Source organism: Panthera uncia, chromosome F2, assembly GCF_023721935.1.
Source record: "Panthera uncia isolate 11264 chromosome F2, Puncia_PCG_1.0, whole genome shotgun sequence".
In the NCBI taxonomy this organism is placed as follows: domain Eukaryota; kingdom Metazoa; phylum Chordata; class Mammalia; order Carnivora; family Felidae; genus Panthera; species Panthera uncia.
In genome coordinates, this window is record NC_064812.1 from 6,906,669 (window position 1) to 6,923,511 (window position 16,843).

Here is a 16,843-nt window from a genome sequence, read left to right on the forward strand (position 1 = left end):
AGGGAAGGGAAGGGAAGGGAAGGGAAGGGAAGGGAGAAAAATGAAAAGAAAGGAAAAGAACAAAAAGAAACAGAAAAAGAAAAAGAAAAAGAAAGGAGTACTTCTCACTTTATGAATCTGGCATAACACTAAGATCAAAATCTGACAAAGATGGTATATGTGAAAAAAAAATATATATAGGCCAGTATTGCTCATGAACACGATGCACTTGAATCCAACAATATATAAAAGGGATAATAATAAGTAGGGTTTAACTCAGAAATGTAAAGGTGGTTTAATTTAGACGATCAATCAATAAGATTCACTACATTAACAGTGTAATGGAATAACATTCTGTGTTCATTTCAATAGACATAGAAAAGGCATTTAACAGAATTCATCACCTACTCAGGATCAAATCTCTCAGCAAAACTAGCTAGAAGGGGACTCCTTCGACCTAACAAAAGGCATCTACAAAAACCCATGGCTGTTACCACTCTTAATGCTTTCTACTTTGGGAAAAAGGGAAGAAGGTCTAATCACACTACTTGTACTCAAGCATTAGACAGAGATACTAGCCAATACAATAATGCAAGCGAAATAAATGCAAGCATAAAAACTGGAAGGAAGGAAGAAGGAAGGAAGGAAGGAAGGAAGGAAGGAAGGAAGGAAGGAAGGAAGGAAAGAAGTAAACTTTAGGTGATAAGATTACACACACAGCATATCCTAAGGAATCTGTGAAACAACTCACTAAAACAAGTGAATTCAGCAAGGTAGCAGAATACAAGGTCAACTTACAAAGTTTTATACCAGAAGGTTAAAAATTAGAAAACAAAATTTTAAAATATTCATTTGACAATAGTATCAAAAACCATAAAATATTTAAGAATAAATTAAAAAACAAGTAAGACCTTTATCTTGAAAGGTACAAAATGCTGCTGATAGAAATTAAAAATCTACAAATGGAAAGATATACCATCTCAAGGAAGAGAAGATTCAATGTTGCTAACATGTCATATCTCCATAAATTAATCCACAGATACCGTGCAGCTGCAATCATTATCCCAGCAGAGTCTTTTGTGAAAATTAATGAAATAATTCTTAACCTTACGTGGAATTGCAAAGGACCTATATCTGAGCTATCCTGAAAAAAGAGGGACGAAGTTGAACGGGCCACATCACTTAACGTGGCGTCTTATTACAAAAAGCTACAGTGACGGAGACAGTACGGAAGTGGCGTGAGGATCCATGAACAGATGACCGACGTGAAAAAGACACTGCACACAAAGGACTCTCGCTTACGTAGTCCTGTGATTTTCATCAAAGGTCCCAACACAGTCAGTGGGAGGAAAGCATCTCTCAAACAACGGTACTGGAAAACCAGATACCCGTATGGAGAGAACTTTTAGTATCACAACATACACATAATTTCCGATGTACCACAGACCTAAAACTAAAAGCCATGATGGTAAAGCTTTTAGAGGAAACACAGGAGACGAGATTTATAGCTTCAAGACAACGCTAACATTCCTTTGAGGTCGCCAATTTGTTAGTTCACAGAAGGTAATAATCAGAAAAGAAAAGAAAAAACCTGATATACTAGGCATCATCAAATTAATAACTTCTGCTGCTCACAAGACACTAGGAAGACTATAACAGGAAAACCACAGACTGAGCCAAATACTCACAAAACATGTCTAACAAAAGGCTTATATCCAGGACATATAAGAAAGCTCCTACAACTCAATGATGAGAACACATGCATCCCATTTACAAACAGACAAAGGACTCAAAAAGACACTTCAAAGTAGAAGATGCATGGGGGTGCCAGGGTGGCTCAGTCAATTAAGTGTCCCACTCTTGATCTCAGCTCAGGTCATGATCTTACGGTTCGTGGGATCAGGCCCCACACAGGCTCTGCACTGACAGCGGGGAGGGAGCCTGCTTGGGATTCTCTCTCTCCCTCTCTCTCTGCCCCTCCCCTGCTCACACGTCCTCTCTCTCAAAATAAATAAACATGAAGAAAACAAAAAGATATGTGAATGGCCAGTAGGTACGTGAAATGCACACATCATCATTAATCATCAGGGAAATGCATATTAACACCACAAGAAAATACCAATATACAATGAGGACGGTTAAAATTCAACAGATTGAGAACATCAGACACTGATGACGACACAGAGCCACCACACCTGGCTGGCACTGTTCCTGGAAATGTAACAAGGTACAATCACTTTGGGAAAAAGTATGGCAATTTCTTGTAAAATTAAGTGCATAGCAATTTAAATCTTAAGTATTTCCTTGAAATAAAAACATATCGTCACAAAATGTATGAAAACCTGTATGAAAATGTTCACAGCAATTTAATCTATAATTCATTTGCAACGAATAAGTAAATTGTGGCATATTCAAGTAACGGGACTACTATTCGGCAATCAAAAGAAATGAACTACTGATGTATACAAACACTAGGCATAAATCATGTAGTACATGAACTCTCAAAAGAAAGAAAAACAGGATGAAAAGAGTATCAACGTTATCAAGTCATGCCCAATCTAAAATGATCAAGATTTCAGAATCAAAGAGAGACTTTAAAGCACCTATCATAATCATGCTGAATAACACAACATTCGCAATACACGAAAAATAGAATATTTTTCTAGAACAGAGTAGAGTAGATAATATTTTGAACATTTATGTGTTTAAACCCTGTGCTAAGCATTTACTATGGATAATCTTATTTAATTCTTAACAATCCAGCCTCTTACAAATGAAGCAGCTAAAGTCGAAAAATTAGTTCTGTAAGGTCATCCAAAGTCACATCGCTAGTATGACTCAGAAACACGCCTTAGGGCTCCTTAACTCACACTAAAGTCAAACAGAAGAGGTAAGATCACTAAATAAGTTTCTCATTAACTTCACAAGTACCTCTGTGCTGGTGTGAGGTGAAGGAGGGCTATGCTAAGGGAAGACGCCTCGAGAAAATATCAAACGATACAAATTAAACACCTGCTCCCTTGGGATTAGGCATACCACACCTGCAGACCTCACTGTCTTACCTTAGGGAACTGCTTTACAGGAATTAACACTTTCTGTCCCAGCTTCATGTTCTTATTAATCACCACATCGATGTACTTTTCTTCGTCCTTGCCTTCTCCTTTCTGAAACTTTTCTATTTCTGTGGAGGAAAAAAGATAACCATGAAGTATGTGACTTAAACCCCAGAGGTTGGGAGTTCTCACTAGCTCTACTGCGGCATGAAACCAAAGACAGAAATACGGACCATCAGATCAGTAGGAGTTTTTCAAGTGACGACACGTTCCCCATTTTACCAATCGTTCCTCGCCAGTACAGCAGGAAAAAGGCATAAACCATGGCTCTGACAAGTCCAATCTCCACAGCCCATGCTAATGAAGGAAGCAAAACGAACCAGTTATAAAACAGACACAAACAAAACGAAATTTCTTGGGGCCTTCTGGAATCCTAGACAGAGGCTGCTCAAATAGCTAAGAAAAGCCAGAGAGTATTCTCCGTTCAGTGTTACAAGGATCTGACTCCCTATTTATCGGCTCCTCCTGGCTCTCCAAGGCTCACACCAGCAGGAACTGATTCTTTCAGATGGCATTAAAAGCCCTAGACGGCTTCTGTCAGTTGACGTCCCCAACCAAATCTACCCTCCTCGTAAGCGACACGGATCAACTATACACTCCGGTCTTCCCTAACGTTCCTTTCTCTACCTGTAATGTTATTATTTCAATTTCATACATCTCCTTCAAGATTCAGCCACATCAAACCCTATTTTTTATGTGTGACTATCCCTCTCACCAATGGGGCAGGAGGGGAAGAACCGGTCACTTCCACCTCGATACTCACAAAACACTCTACGTATAACTCTACCATACAAGAAAATGTGGTTCCTCCATACTGTATCTCTGTTACAGAACGATGTTTGTGCCCCCCGTTCATATGTTGCAATCCTCACCCCGGATGTGATGGTCTTAGGAGACGGGGCTCTAGGGAAGTGATCAAATCAGGGGGGTGGCGCCCTCATGAAAAGGATTAGTGCCTTGTGAAAAAGAGCCCCCACACCTCTTTCACCCCCACCGCCACATGAGGACACAGCGAGAAAACTGCCATCTATGAATCAGGAAGTGAGGCCTCACATGACACTGAATCTGCAGGCATGTTGATCTTGGACTTCCAGCTTCTAGAACCGTGAGAAAGAAACTTGTGCGGTGTCCACGCTCCCCAGCCTACGGTATTCTGCTATACATCCCAAGCGGACCAAGACATTCTCCCACCGGAACATAAGTTTTACATAAAAGCCTGTTTCTTCCTTCAACGAATGTCTACCACAAAGCACACACTCTGCGTACCTTCCAGATCTTGGAAAATATCAGTACGTGGTTTCCCCTCATTGCTGCCTGTAGCGTTTGGCTGCTTAAGAAGAACACCAACAGGTGCTTGAACGAGCGCTGGCTGAGTGTGTACACGCACTGTTCCCTCCGCAGGCCGGGCACAACCTACCCAGCACGGAGAAGGCCCAAAGACGGCGTTGGTTGTACAAAGGGCGCACACCTCCGTTCGTTTTGCTTGCGGGGCTAGGAATACCAGTATTTAAAATAGGCCACAGTCAAGACCTAATTCAATCCTCAGGCAAACAGGAAGCTCAGAAAGGTTACTTTGCTAATAATAAATGATAAAGGTAGGATTTCTCTCCAGGTTTGTCTAACTAGAAAGACACTGTGCCACTGCAGGCTCGCCCACCACGGCTTCTGTCATTTGAGACAGAAAATAAGATTTTCATGGCACCTCAGGAGAAAAGGAGGATCTGCTTACATCTGGAGGCTGCCGTCACCACTGAGGAGCCGGGTGGCGGGGACGCCTCCTCGCGGTAATTGTCCGTCCACCTACCCCTTCATTCCGCTCATTAGCACTAACCCCCCGGCTGTCTTACTTGTATTCAGAGCTAGACCTGATCTCTCGCCTCCACAGTGACAGTCTTGACACCTATCACGACAGTTCTGAATAAGGTCCTCCTCACCATTTTAACAAGTGTCAGAATAAATTGTTCCTTAACAATGCACGGTAGAAAGTCAGTGTATATGTGGGACGCGATGAAAAATATATATCTGGCCTTTGTCCCAAGTTCCTGGCACAGACCTCCTAAAACCCTACAAATTTCCTGAGTGATAGGAGTGCATTTTATCATTCCTAACAAGCCCCTTTCAGCCATACCTGCCTTTATGCTAACGAGATGACTCTTGGAGGAAAAGGGGGCCGCTTGCCAGAAAAGCCAACCATGTGGAAAAACAAGCAAGGGCCAAGCTGGCACGTTCAGCACTCCCACCTGTGGGGACAGAAGAGGAGCTAGAAATGGGAGTTCAATCACCAATGACCAATGATTTAATCAACTGTGTCCGCATCACGAAAACCGTAAAACCCCCTCAACAACAGAATCTGGGGAGCTTCCGGGCTGGTGAACACAACCACGTGCTGGGAGGGTGGTGTGCCTACAGAGGGCATGGCATGGGAGCTCCAAGCGCTTCCCCCAACACCTTGCCCTGGATCCCCTCCTTCTGTTTGGCTGTTCCCGGACTTGTAGCCTTTAGAACAAACCATAACGGTGAGTAAAATGCTTTCTTGAGAATCCTGTGAGTCACTCTAGCGAACTACCCGACCTGAAGACAGGTCACGGAACCCCCAAACTTGCGGCTCGTCAGACGGCAGTGTGGGTGGCCCGGGCACCCCACCTGCAGCTGACCTCTGAAGCGGGGTGGCCTTGTGGGATGCGGGCCTCACTCTGCGGGGCCTGCCCTACCTCCAGGAGTCGGTGTCAGCACTCAATTGGATCGAACTGCCGGGCACGCAGCTGGTGCCGGACAATTGACTGGTGTCAGGAAACCCCATACGACAGGGATTAATAAGGTGGTGGGGAGGAAGATGGGGGCAAGCAGGAAAAGTCCTGAAGACAAAAAGAACGACTGAGAGAAAGGAAAAGACATCAGCTCTGCAGCTTCTGACCAAGGCGTCCAAGAATCAAGATTAATACGAAGCCTCCAAATAAACTAATGGATTATTTTGTCTGCTTTCTTGTGTTATCCTAGGTTTTGATCCTGGAAACTGACTCAAAACAGAATCCGTATGGGAACAATGTGCATGAAAATAGACGGGCGTGAAATGCAAAGACGTACTTAGATAATCCTTGTTAACTGCTGTTGAGAAAACCTTTTAAGAGTACTTTTGACTTTCTTCTCTAAAAGTACAATATATACATGGTAAAAATTTAAAAGGGTGCAACAGGATATAAACTTAAAAGAAAAGGTTTCTCCTATACCGATACTCCAGAAGTAATGGTTATAACAATTTTATATACTCTTCCAGAAGTTTTCCACAAATAAACACATATGCATATGCCCATACGCACACACACGCGCGCACACATATGCACACACACATGGGGTTTGGAAACTAGAACTACTGGTGGAAATAAGCTAACCTAGTTTTGTTTTCCTCAGTAAAGAACAATAAGTCACACTTTATCTGCTCCATCGAGTATAACAATTCACGACTTCAGCTTTAATTAGAAGAAAATTCATTCCACATTTTTACTTATGCATTTATGGTATAATTGGAAATGCCTTTAGCATAAAAGATTCAACAAAATTAGATACACTGAAACTTTGTAGAAAGAAAACAAAGAACATTTAATGAACATAAATGTTCATTAATATAAGTGTAATTACCTGTTTTTTTAAATATTTATTTTTGAGAGGGAGAGAAAGAGGGAGACGGAGACAGAGCATGAGTGGGGGAGGGGCAGGGAGAGATGGGGAAACACAGAATCTTAAGCAGACTCCGCACTGTCAGCACAGAGCCGGACACAGGGCTCAAACTCAACGAACCCTAAGATCATGACCTGAGCTGAAGTCAGACGTTTAACCGGCTGAGCCACCCAGGTGCCCCGTAATTACCTATTTTCAAATCACACTGTATTTTTATGATTTGTGAAAACTTATAAGCATAATATATAATTCCATAATCAACATTCAAATGTTATTCCTTGCATCAATGATATGAAACAATTTAAGTACCACGTAAAATCATAAAGGTTAAAAAATTAGAAAAAAATTATTTCAGATACACCTATGACTTTGAAAAGGCTAATAAAAATTTAAAAAATACATGCTACGTAATTTCCTTCTCTAGACAGTCAACTCTGAAAATCTTATGTTGCTAAAATATCTTGCTACCTTAAGTAAGCTTTGAATTATGTTAATATATAATATTTCACTGTTTAAGACTTATCTGAAAATTGTTGAAGCCTGATGCCACACCACATGCATGCTGGTCTCCAGGTAGTGGAACTAAAACACCACACAGCAATAGAAGCAGCCAAATCCCGTGCCTGGGGTCAAACACACCTCACTTAAATCATGGCCACTATACTTGTCCAAAGCCCTCCAGCTACCAAATTCAAATTGCGCGCGCACGTGTTTGTGTGTGTGTGTGTGTGTGTGTGTGTGTGTGTGTGTGTGTGTGTTTTCTAGGCACTATTCATTCAATCAACAAATCTCGGTTTTCCAGTTGATTGAGGATTATAATAAGTAGTTTGATGTTTTCATGAAAAATCATGAAATTACATTTAATAAACAATGCAAAAAAAAAAAAAAAGGCAGGGGTATTGTACGTGATCTATGAAATCATGGAACAGCTTTCTGGTATTTATGCCAGTCCCTAACTGGGTGTTTTATTTTCCAAAACCCAAGTGACCACCTCACTGATCTTCTCTAGGGAAGGGAAGAGAACATAGCTGACACCACCAAGGTGGACATAACCTTTTAGTTAATTGTAGCCAGTGAAGACCAACCATAGAGAAAATCTAATCAGGTTTCTGAGGTCGAATGCATGGGGGACTTGACTTTCACTAATCCCCAGATTACATTTGTTACCACACAGTTCGATGTACCAATGCCATCTCCCAGCTCAGAAACAATAAGCAAATGTGTGATTAGGTTTTCGATGATGTCGGGGATTAAAATGTTATCTTTTCAAATGCTTGACATCAAATTTCTGTCAGCCCAGAAATCTAGTGTCAGTTAGAATGTCTTTTTTATTTGTTCATTTCTTTTGTGTGTGTGTTTTTGCCTTGGGCTAATACAGAGCTTCCTAAGCAATGGCCACTTACCTTTCTATTTTAACCCACCAAATACAGTAAAATCTACTAATCCTCTAAAAAACAGCCAAATAGTCTTTGGATTTACATAAGTTACATTTTCAATATTTATTTAAAACATTAAAAATGTTGAGCACTGTAAATTTTCATTAAAAAATGCTTAAATTCTCTCATAGAATCAAGCACATCTAAATTGATACTTTCCTTCTTCTGAGCAACTCCATTTCTGTGAATTCACCCTACAGATATACTTAGATAAGTGTAAAATGTTATGTGCGAAGCTATCCATTTTGGCATCGTCTCTAACAGCAAAGCACTGATGATCATCTAACTGTGTATCAATGGGAGAAGCCTGGTTTCAGAAGCTAGGATATACCCACAGTCTGAAACAGCGTACAGCTACTTTACAAGAGCAAGAACAGAAAAAGATCTCCACCAGATAGATACACTGTTCAGTGTGGTTGCGCACACACGTGTGTGCACTCACACTCACACACACACACACGGGATCAAACAGTCTAAGAATATATGTTCATATTCACAGAAAATGTCTCCCTACTTATACATAAGAAGCTAGCAACAGTGGTAACCTAGCGGACATGAGAGAATGCGCTGGACAGTAAATAGGGAACAGGATGCTTTTCACTGTATCTTTTACGTTATTTAAAATTTTTGAAAAATGAATTTTTCACCAATTCAATTTTACAAAGAATTAAATTTTTAAACATTTAAAAAATTTTAAAGACTTTAACAGAATAGAACAAAAATGTATACAGAAATGGCCATGCTTGTATTCTGCATCTTGGCTAGTAATCCAGAGTTTTACTCTCTCTTGACCATTCACTTTAGGTCCTTGATTCAAGAATTATTTTACTGAAACTAATGGGGAATTTACCCGGGCTGCTTATCTCACTTGAAGCAACAGATATATTTCTGAAAATTACATGTAAAACATTTTATTTTGAGAATCTAGTAATATTTTAGAAGCAATGAGGTTCACTTGGGTGGGCAATGAAGACTGGTATCTACCCAAAAACTCCTGACTGAGTTCTGACACACTGAGGAAATTGTAGGAGGTGCTAGGAACAGACTATAGAGAATGTGTGGCACGGGAACGGACAAATTTAATAGCACGTACACAGTGCTGCAGAGAAGGGACTAATAGCTGCGGAATTTGGAAGATCACTCGAAAAGCTAACAAATATGTGCTAAAGGATAAGGGATGGAGTTTGTCAGACAAAGAAATGATGAATTGCTCAGTGAAGGTAAGTAACCCTGTGTAACACCAGTTCACATTCACCCATTCAATTAGTCAGACTGTACAGTTGATAGATGGAGTTTACCACGATAGAATAACCTATTTTTCCCCTTTCTCTTCTAACGGTACAAAATGGAAGAGTTCAGGCGAGTAATGATGACAAGATCCTGCAATCACAGAGCCCATTAGGGAACAAGCTTAGGCATGAACTCAATTTCCTGACCCCACGTCCTGGGTTCCTGCAGAAAGACTGAACAGGTGCAGGGTGACAAAAGGGGTCATTCTCTTGGACCAACACAGCCTCCTGGGCACAGGGCAGGGCGGAGAGGGTGGAAAGAGACCTGGTAAGGCGAAAGGCAGTGCTCCAGCTCTAGATCTTTGGTAAACCAAAGGAGTCTTTAAAGAGTTTCTGGCACCTCCTCTACATGCAATGCTTTCCACGTGAGCTCACCACACGTGACACTATGCAAGAAAATACTGGAAAAGTAATGAAAGCTGTTTTAGAGGTCACTTATACCAGTACTAATTAATTATTATTACTTTGGTGACAACGATTCAGCAAGTACAGGGCACTGTGTGTGACTTACAGTCTCTCTCTAGTCTGCCATATCTATGGTCTATCACGTCCGTTTTACAGAAGAAGACCCTGAATATTCAAATGCTTAACAAGCTTGGGGCGCCTGGGTGGCTCAATCGGTTGAGCATCCGGCTTCGGCTTGGGTCATGATCTCACAGCTCGTGAGTTCAAGCCCCGAGTCAGGCTCTGTGCTGACAGCTCAGAGCCTGGAGCCTGCTTTGGATTCTGTGTCTCCCTCTCTCTCTGCCCCAACCCACTCTCATTCTGTCTCTGTCTCTCTCAAAAATAAGTAAACATTAAAACAAACAAATAAATAAATAAACAAATGCTTAACAAGCTTGACAAAAGTTAGTTAATAAGTAGTTAAGGATCAACATCAAAGTCTCTCTAATGTCAAACCCCATCTTACTAGTTGTTTAAAAGCTACTTAGTAAAAACTCATTTCAAAGGTTCATAAAAGTCATAGGTCAATAGCACCAGTCAGCCTGCACAATAAAGTACTAGTGGGGACAGAAGTTCATTCAGTAGATGCCCCCTTCCAAGCACCTTGACCCTGAATGAACTGATCAGAGGACAGGGCTCTGCCTGGATCTGTAGTAATGAGAAGCCCCCACATGGAAGAGTAACTACATGCTCAACATTCAGAAATCTATTTCGAAATAATACAACCTCCCAGCTGGAGGATTTAAATTGATCTTAAAAGATATATAAATGGTGTTCAAAGCCACTGTAAATTCTATCTGACAGATTACTAAAACGTTAACTGTGGCTGCTGGTCTGAAAAGAAATTTTTTAACCTCCACTGTGACAAATGTTTTCACTAAGGAATTATTTTATTTAAGCAATCCAAACCTAACTGAATACCTATTAGATTCAAACAAGAGTTGAATACACTAAAACCTGCCCAGGCTAGACTGATTCACACAGCTCGCGATCTTGCAAACAATCTTCCATAAACAGAAATAAATGGCGTAACAGGGCAGAGATGCATATCACTACCTAATAAGGATGAATAGACCCATCAGAAATACACATACATATACCATCCAGGAGGTGGGACACAGTTGATACTCTACATATTAAGAAAGCGTGGACGTACATAAACTTTTATAAAGACGGAGCAAATACGCACAACACTCCTTAAATATACGCACAACACATAGGATTAAAACACACACACAAAGAAAGGAAAGTCAAATTCCTCCAGGAAGGAGGAAAGGTTGATAAAGAGGGAGGAGGGAAGGCATTAATTCCACCCATCATGGATAATTTAACAAAAATGTAACGATAATATCGGCAGCGGGAATGTACTTACTGTCCTCCAGATATTTAATTAATCCTTGTAACACTGCAGCAAAGTAGCTCTCCTCTTCACTGTACAGAAAGGGAGCTGCTTGGAGACATCCAGGGACTCAACTGAGGCCCCACAGTCAGCCCAGATCCAGGACCCCAACAGCGGTTCTCTATTCCTAAAGCTATGCTCCCTCCAGCTTCTTGGTACTACTGTAACACGGGGATCTTGATTTGGAGTGACAAAAAAAATGTTTTGGATTATTTCATTTTTGCAGAAACTCACCAAGCTACTGAAGTATCAAAAGAAATAGTGTTTATCACGCAGCTTTAAAAACTGTAACACACAGAACAGAGGCCAGTCCCACTCACTTCATAACGGTGTTTAATTTGTAATGATTTATTAACACGTATCTCATTACAGAGGGATTTCAAAAAGAATTTATGAAGGCTATAGGGTTCTAAAGAATCAAACCCACATAACTAAAAAATTCTGAGCACTACTCAGAATTATTACAAAAATTTTGTCCTTTTTTTTTTTTTTTTTTTTAAGGAAAAGAAATGATCATTCAATGCCTCGAGGGGAAAGGCTCAAAGCCCTCCAGAAGTAAGTAGGTTAACTGGATTCTGGTACTAAATTCTAACAACTTTCAAAATAAACTTCTAACTGCCAAAGGTTTTTTTGCCCCACAATTTTAAAACAATAAAGACCACAGAATGAAAACTGGAGACAAGACGTTCCCTAAAACGGGTAGGAGGTGTCTACTAAGTTGGAGAGCTACTTCTCTTAGACGCTACGCTGGAGGCTTTACACGTCTTGTCCTCATGACTCCTCAGAGTGATGCGGCAGAGATCAGTATCCCCTTTTCTCTTGTACCTAGTAAGTGGCAGAGCCGACACCAGACTTCAGGATTACGGGCTCTCGAAGGTTTTGTTTCTTCTCAAGTCACCGCACAACTTTGGCTTCCAAACCGAACAGAATCTCCCAAGCCCACAGGTGAGCACATAACTTCCACCTCCACCTCCACCAACTCAACAAAATTCTACAGGAAGAGTCGGTCGACTGCGTTTATTGAATATCCACTATTCATTAAGAAATGTAACGGAAGCGACAGAGAAAGTTAAAGACGTAACAAATGTACAACAGTGCAAACTAATTCTCAGGGGGCTGTCATGCGGAGGGGTGGGGACCACGAAGGCCGGGGCTCAGCTTCGCCCAGGGTCTCGCCGGTTCTGATGGTGATACTGGCAAAGGTCTCTTCTACTGACCCGTTTTCGTACCTGGTAGTAAGGACAGTTCAGAAGTAAGTATTTATTGGCTCTGGCTGCAAGGAATGGTTCAGCTTCCACTTAAATCATCCAAATAAGGCAGGCGGGTAGATGGGCCCGGAAGGTGCCGAGAGAAAGCGGCGAGGAGCTCCCACCTCCCCAGACACACCGACCCCGTGGCCATTCCAAATGCTTCAGTGCCACCCTCCGTACAACCCAACGCGCTCGTCAAATCAAGATCCGATAAACCCACAGACTAAAGGAAGAAAACACTGCGTGAAGTTAATTCACGGTTTAAGTTGGTAACTACTGAAAGGAGGGATGGGAATAACTACCAAAAGTTGAAAAAAGGAATATCTACTTTTTAGTTATACCTGCCTGAGGGTTACACCACATTTCTCACTTTTAATTGCAAACATCATTAAGTATACTGCAAAAGACCAGCCATCTTAAACAATTATCAGGCTCCAGAGGTCACCAATTAGAACCCTGCAAGGATTTGAATTAAAAAAGGTTTTATGATTAGGTGAAGTAATGATCCAAGAAAGAGATTAGTTCTGTTCCAACTGTACTCATTATAAAACCCATTTCCTTTGTGTGAAGATTCAGTGTCTTTCTCATTTATCCTGCTGGCATTACCACACTTGGAGATAGAAATATGACTGCACTAATGATATCCTATAACAACCATATAACGCAAGCATTTTGCTCTCTATTACCTTCATATCTAATAAGATTACCAATGAATATCTTCTATTGGTTAGATACACAGAATACAGACGCTAGGGCTATGACAGACTACATGAAATAAATTCAAAGTAGGATATAATCATGCAATGGCTGTAGATAACATTTTTAGGTCAGTCTCATAATCATTCTCAGTCCCTATTGGTGCAGCAAAAAGATCAGAGTAGTGGGGGAAAATAATCCTTAAGGCTTTAAATCATATTTTTCATACGCTGATACAGGGTCACTTTTATAAAAAGAACACTAAAAATAAACAGCACGATCAAGGGTGGCAACTAGATCCCAAAGAACACATCTGCTCTGATGTAAAAGGCATTTCAACAAAACTACAAGGGATCTGCTACAATAATGAGCGTGGCTACAATAAACAAACACAAAACCAAAACAAAACCCCACATTTAATATAATACAAAACATACAAGATGCCTAAAAATACCATACTTCCCTCATAACTCAATGTTCTTCTAAGCTACCCGAAAAGTGCCAAACAGGCATAAAACGCTTTTTGAAGAGTGCAATTTTTTTTAAACAAAATACAATTATAACAAAGATAAACATGTTGTCACTCAGATTTAATCATCCCAGGAAGGAGGGACATTGATAAAAAATCAATCTGTAAACACTTTAACAGCCACAGCTTCTGAGGACAGGAAAAGCCAACACAGATACACACAGTGACTGAAAACGAGGACAACGTTCCCACGCCAACTTAAAGCTGGGAGAGTGACCCTCTTACACTGTGTACGTGGCTTCTCCTTATGAGTCGGAGACCATCTCTTCACAGTGGACGTTCTCATTAGAAGTTTTCTTACAAGTATTTGTCAAGCTGGGAACAGACCCTCACATTCTAAACCAAAATGTGCATTAAAATCATCTAGGGACCTTACAAAAACCAACTACACTACGGCCAGTCAATAGTATTTGTCTGTTTTCACTCTGACCTTCAACCATAAAGAATATAGTTAAGCAATTATGCAGGCTAGTGGGTTCTACCTGTCAAATCTCCTGACAACTGGCTGATTTACTTTAAGGCTGAGTATACAGATTACTTGTTACTTGACAGAACCGCCCCACGTGGCCCGTCTGGGCAAATGAGGCAGAACCCCAGGATACGGACAGGGCTTTACTTGGACGAAAAGTCTGGCAATAAGTATCTTAGGTTGATGTCTGACTGTCTTCTTTCCTCTTTTCCTCAACACAGGAGGCGGGATAATTGGTTGCTCTATTCGACGAACGAGCAACAAACCAAGATGAGAACACAAAGGCCAACAGCATAGCTACGAGTCCAGAGAAGCGTTCTCTTCGACCAGTTTCGAGAATCCACCAGTCTATATGGCAACTATGGGCCACAATACATAAACAGATAATGCAGTGTGACTGACGTACCACTATTTCCTAGGATAGGGAGGAGGAACCATTAGGGAAAAAGTCTAAGAAGACTCTGTACGGGAGGAAATCATGGGAAAAAGTTGAAAAGCACTGTCTAGGAAAACCAGCTGAAGTAACTGAAAACACTTATCCCAAAGGAGAAACGATTCCGGAGAGAATAATAATACATATACAAATATTTCTCTATGTCATTCATAAGAGGGATTAGATTTGGTCAGTAAAAAGGCCAGCAGCACCATTATGACTAAAAGGTAGAAATTAGAGAGAAAGGAGCTACCAGTCCGATTCTAGAGATGAAGATTCTTGTAACAGCATGCTTCCAAGATGGAACTTAGCGATCTTAAGGAGATTTTGAGTTCCCTCACAGAGCCCTGTCCAGCACACGCTGGGCCCACGTGACCGGAATGTTCACAGACAGGAGTCAACCATCCGATGGCAAGATGAACTCAGACGTTCTTTCCAACCCTGGGATTTACACACGTCCTTATCATCTGTCTCCCTGACTAGCTCCTGCACACACGAAACTCTATTATTCATCATCATACTCCTGGTACCTGGTTATGCACCATAAATATACCATTCATCCAAAATATATTTATTGAGCGAATGACAGAGAATGACGGTGTTCTCCATGGACAGCATAGTTAGACTTGATGAACTTCTAAGAATCCCCAAGGTGTGAATTAACCAAAACGAACAGGACCCATCTATCTCTCACTTCTATAAACAAACCGTCTATGCCACTTCCTAAGCTACGGTCTCTCCGTGGGCACTGGGGGCCGCCAGAGGAGGGAGACTGATGGGGCCTGACTCTTCCCATTCTGCTTCCAGTTCCTGGCAGCATGCCGCACGCGGTTTCCAGATTCCACCAGTGACAGTGACCCCCCCCCCCAACCTTCCCAGAACCGCCCTCACCGCACCTCCTCAGCAGGCCAGGGCCCTCTGCTCAGAGCCCCGGCCCTGGAGCTCCCTCCTCAAGCTTCATGAGCAACCACACTGACTGGGCCTTGGAGCTTCCCCCAAGTTTTGTCCTTTGCTTCCCGGGCCCTGAGGGGGAAGGCCTGTGGCAGTGCTTGTGTGACCCCATCTGTGTCCTGTCCGTATCTACACTTGCTTTTCCAGCCACCCGGCACCTGCCCAACTAATTCTTTATGGTAAATCCTCTCTATGAAAATACCTGGTGTGATCTCTGTCTCCCTGACTGGTTCACCATCCTGGTAAATTCCTGGAAGTACAGTGGAAAGCACCTGGGAATCAACAGGCTGGGAGTGTAAGTACCAAGTGCCAGATCCCAAGCTGGGCCTGCAGGCGGGCCCTTAAGGGTCCCGATCGAGCCCGAACAGGGCAGAGAAGTGGCAGAGGAAAGGAGTCAGAGGGGTCGCCTGAGCCTGAGGCCTAGCAAGGATCTCTAGCAAGGATCTTAGAGGATCTCTAGCAAGTCAAGTCCCTTAGCATCAATGAGCCCTCACTTCTTCATGTATAAAAATGGGGAGAACCCAGGTCTGTGTGAGCTGTCCCCAACACCTGGGGTTAGGGGTCACTAATCTAATGGCACTGCGCCTCTTCTGATTGGATTCTTCTAGTTCCATGTTGCTTGGAAACTCAGATAATTAAATGTTAGACCAGTGATTTATTAATGGTAGGTAATAAGGCCCTGAAAAAAAGGCCGCACAGCCTTCCTGGCCAGACAGCACACTTGAACGGCATCTCCTTTACCCACTGAGAGCACAGTCTGGCTTACTGCCTTGACCCCTAAGAGGTCCTGGCCAGCGGAGAGCAGAGGTGCTGAGCCCGGCTGTGGTGTGCCTGTCCGCTCCCCCCTGCACCCCCAGTCCTCACGACAATGATCACCTCTGTTTGGAGAAACAGCATGTACGTAGCGGCATTCGCGGAGATGTTCTCTATACAGTGGAACCATAATGAATATCCTGGAGGCTGAATTATCTGAGCTAAATGTCTGATTTCCCCTGTGCAAAGCAGAGGAGCACAATATAATCTGGGAATATGCAACCGCAGGTGATGTTTACCTTGAGAAACATACCTATCAGCATTCTGATTCGAGTTAACACCGAGTAAATTTCTATGAATATATAACCATTCAACACATTATTCAGAGGGAAAGTGTTTATCATCTTCAAAACATTTGCTATTCCAA

The 16,843-nt window shown here is 42.0% G+C and overlaps 1 protein-coding gene across 2 annotated transcripts in view; it reads right to left on the reverse strand.

Annotated features, from left to right (window-relative positions):
- The window catches only part of KHDRBS3 (KH RNA binding domain containing, signal transduction associated 3), a 189,088-nt gene that overhangs the window by 124,104 nt on the left and 48,141 nt on the right, over nt 1-16,843 (reverse strand). For both annotated transcript variants that reach the window (XR_007458363.1, XM_049632863.1), the window contains exon 2: nt 3,042-3,160. Coding sequence is in view for 1 of the 2 variants with exons in the window: in XM_049632863.1 (XP_049488820.1) it covers nt 3,042-3,160 (119 nt within the window). In the remaining variant the exon portion in view is untranslated. The remainder of the gene's footprint in view (nt 1-3,041; nt 3,161-16,843) is intronic.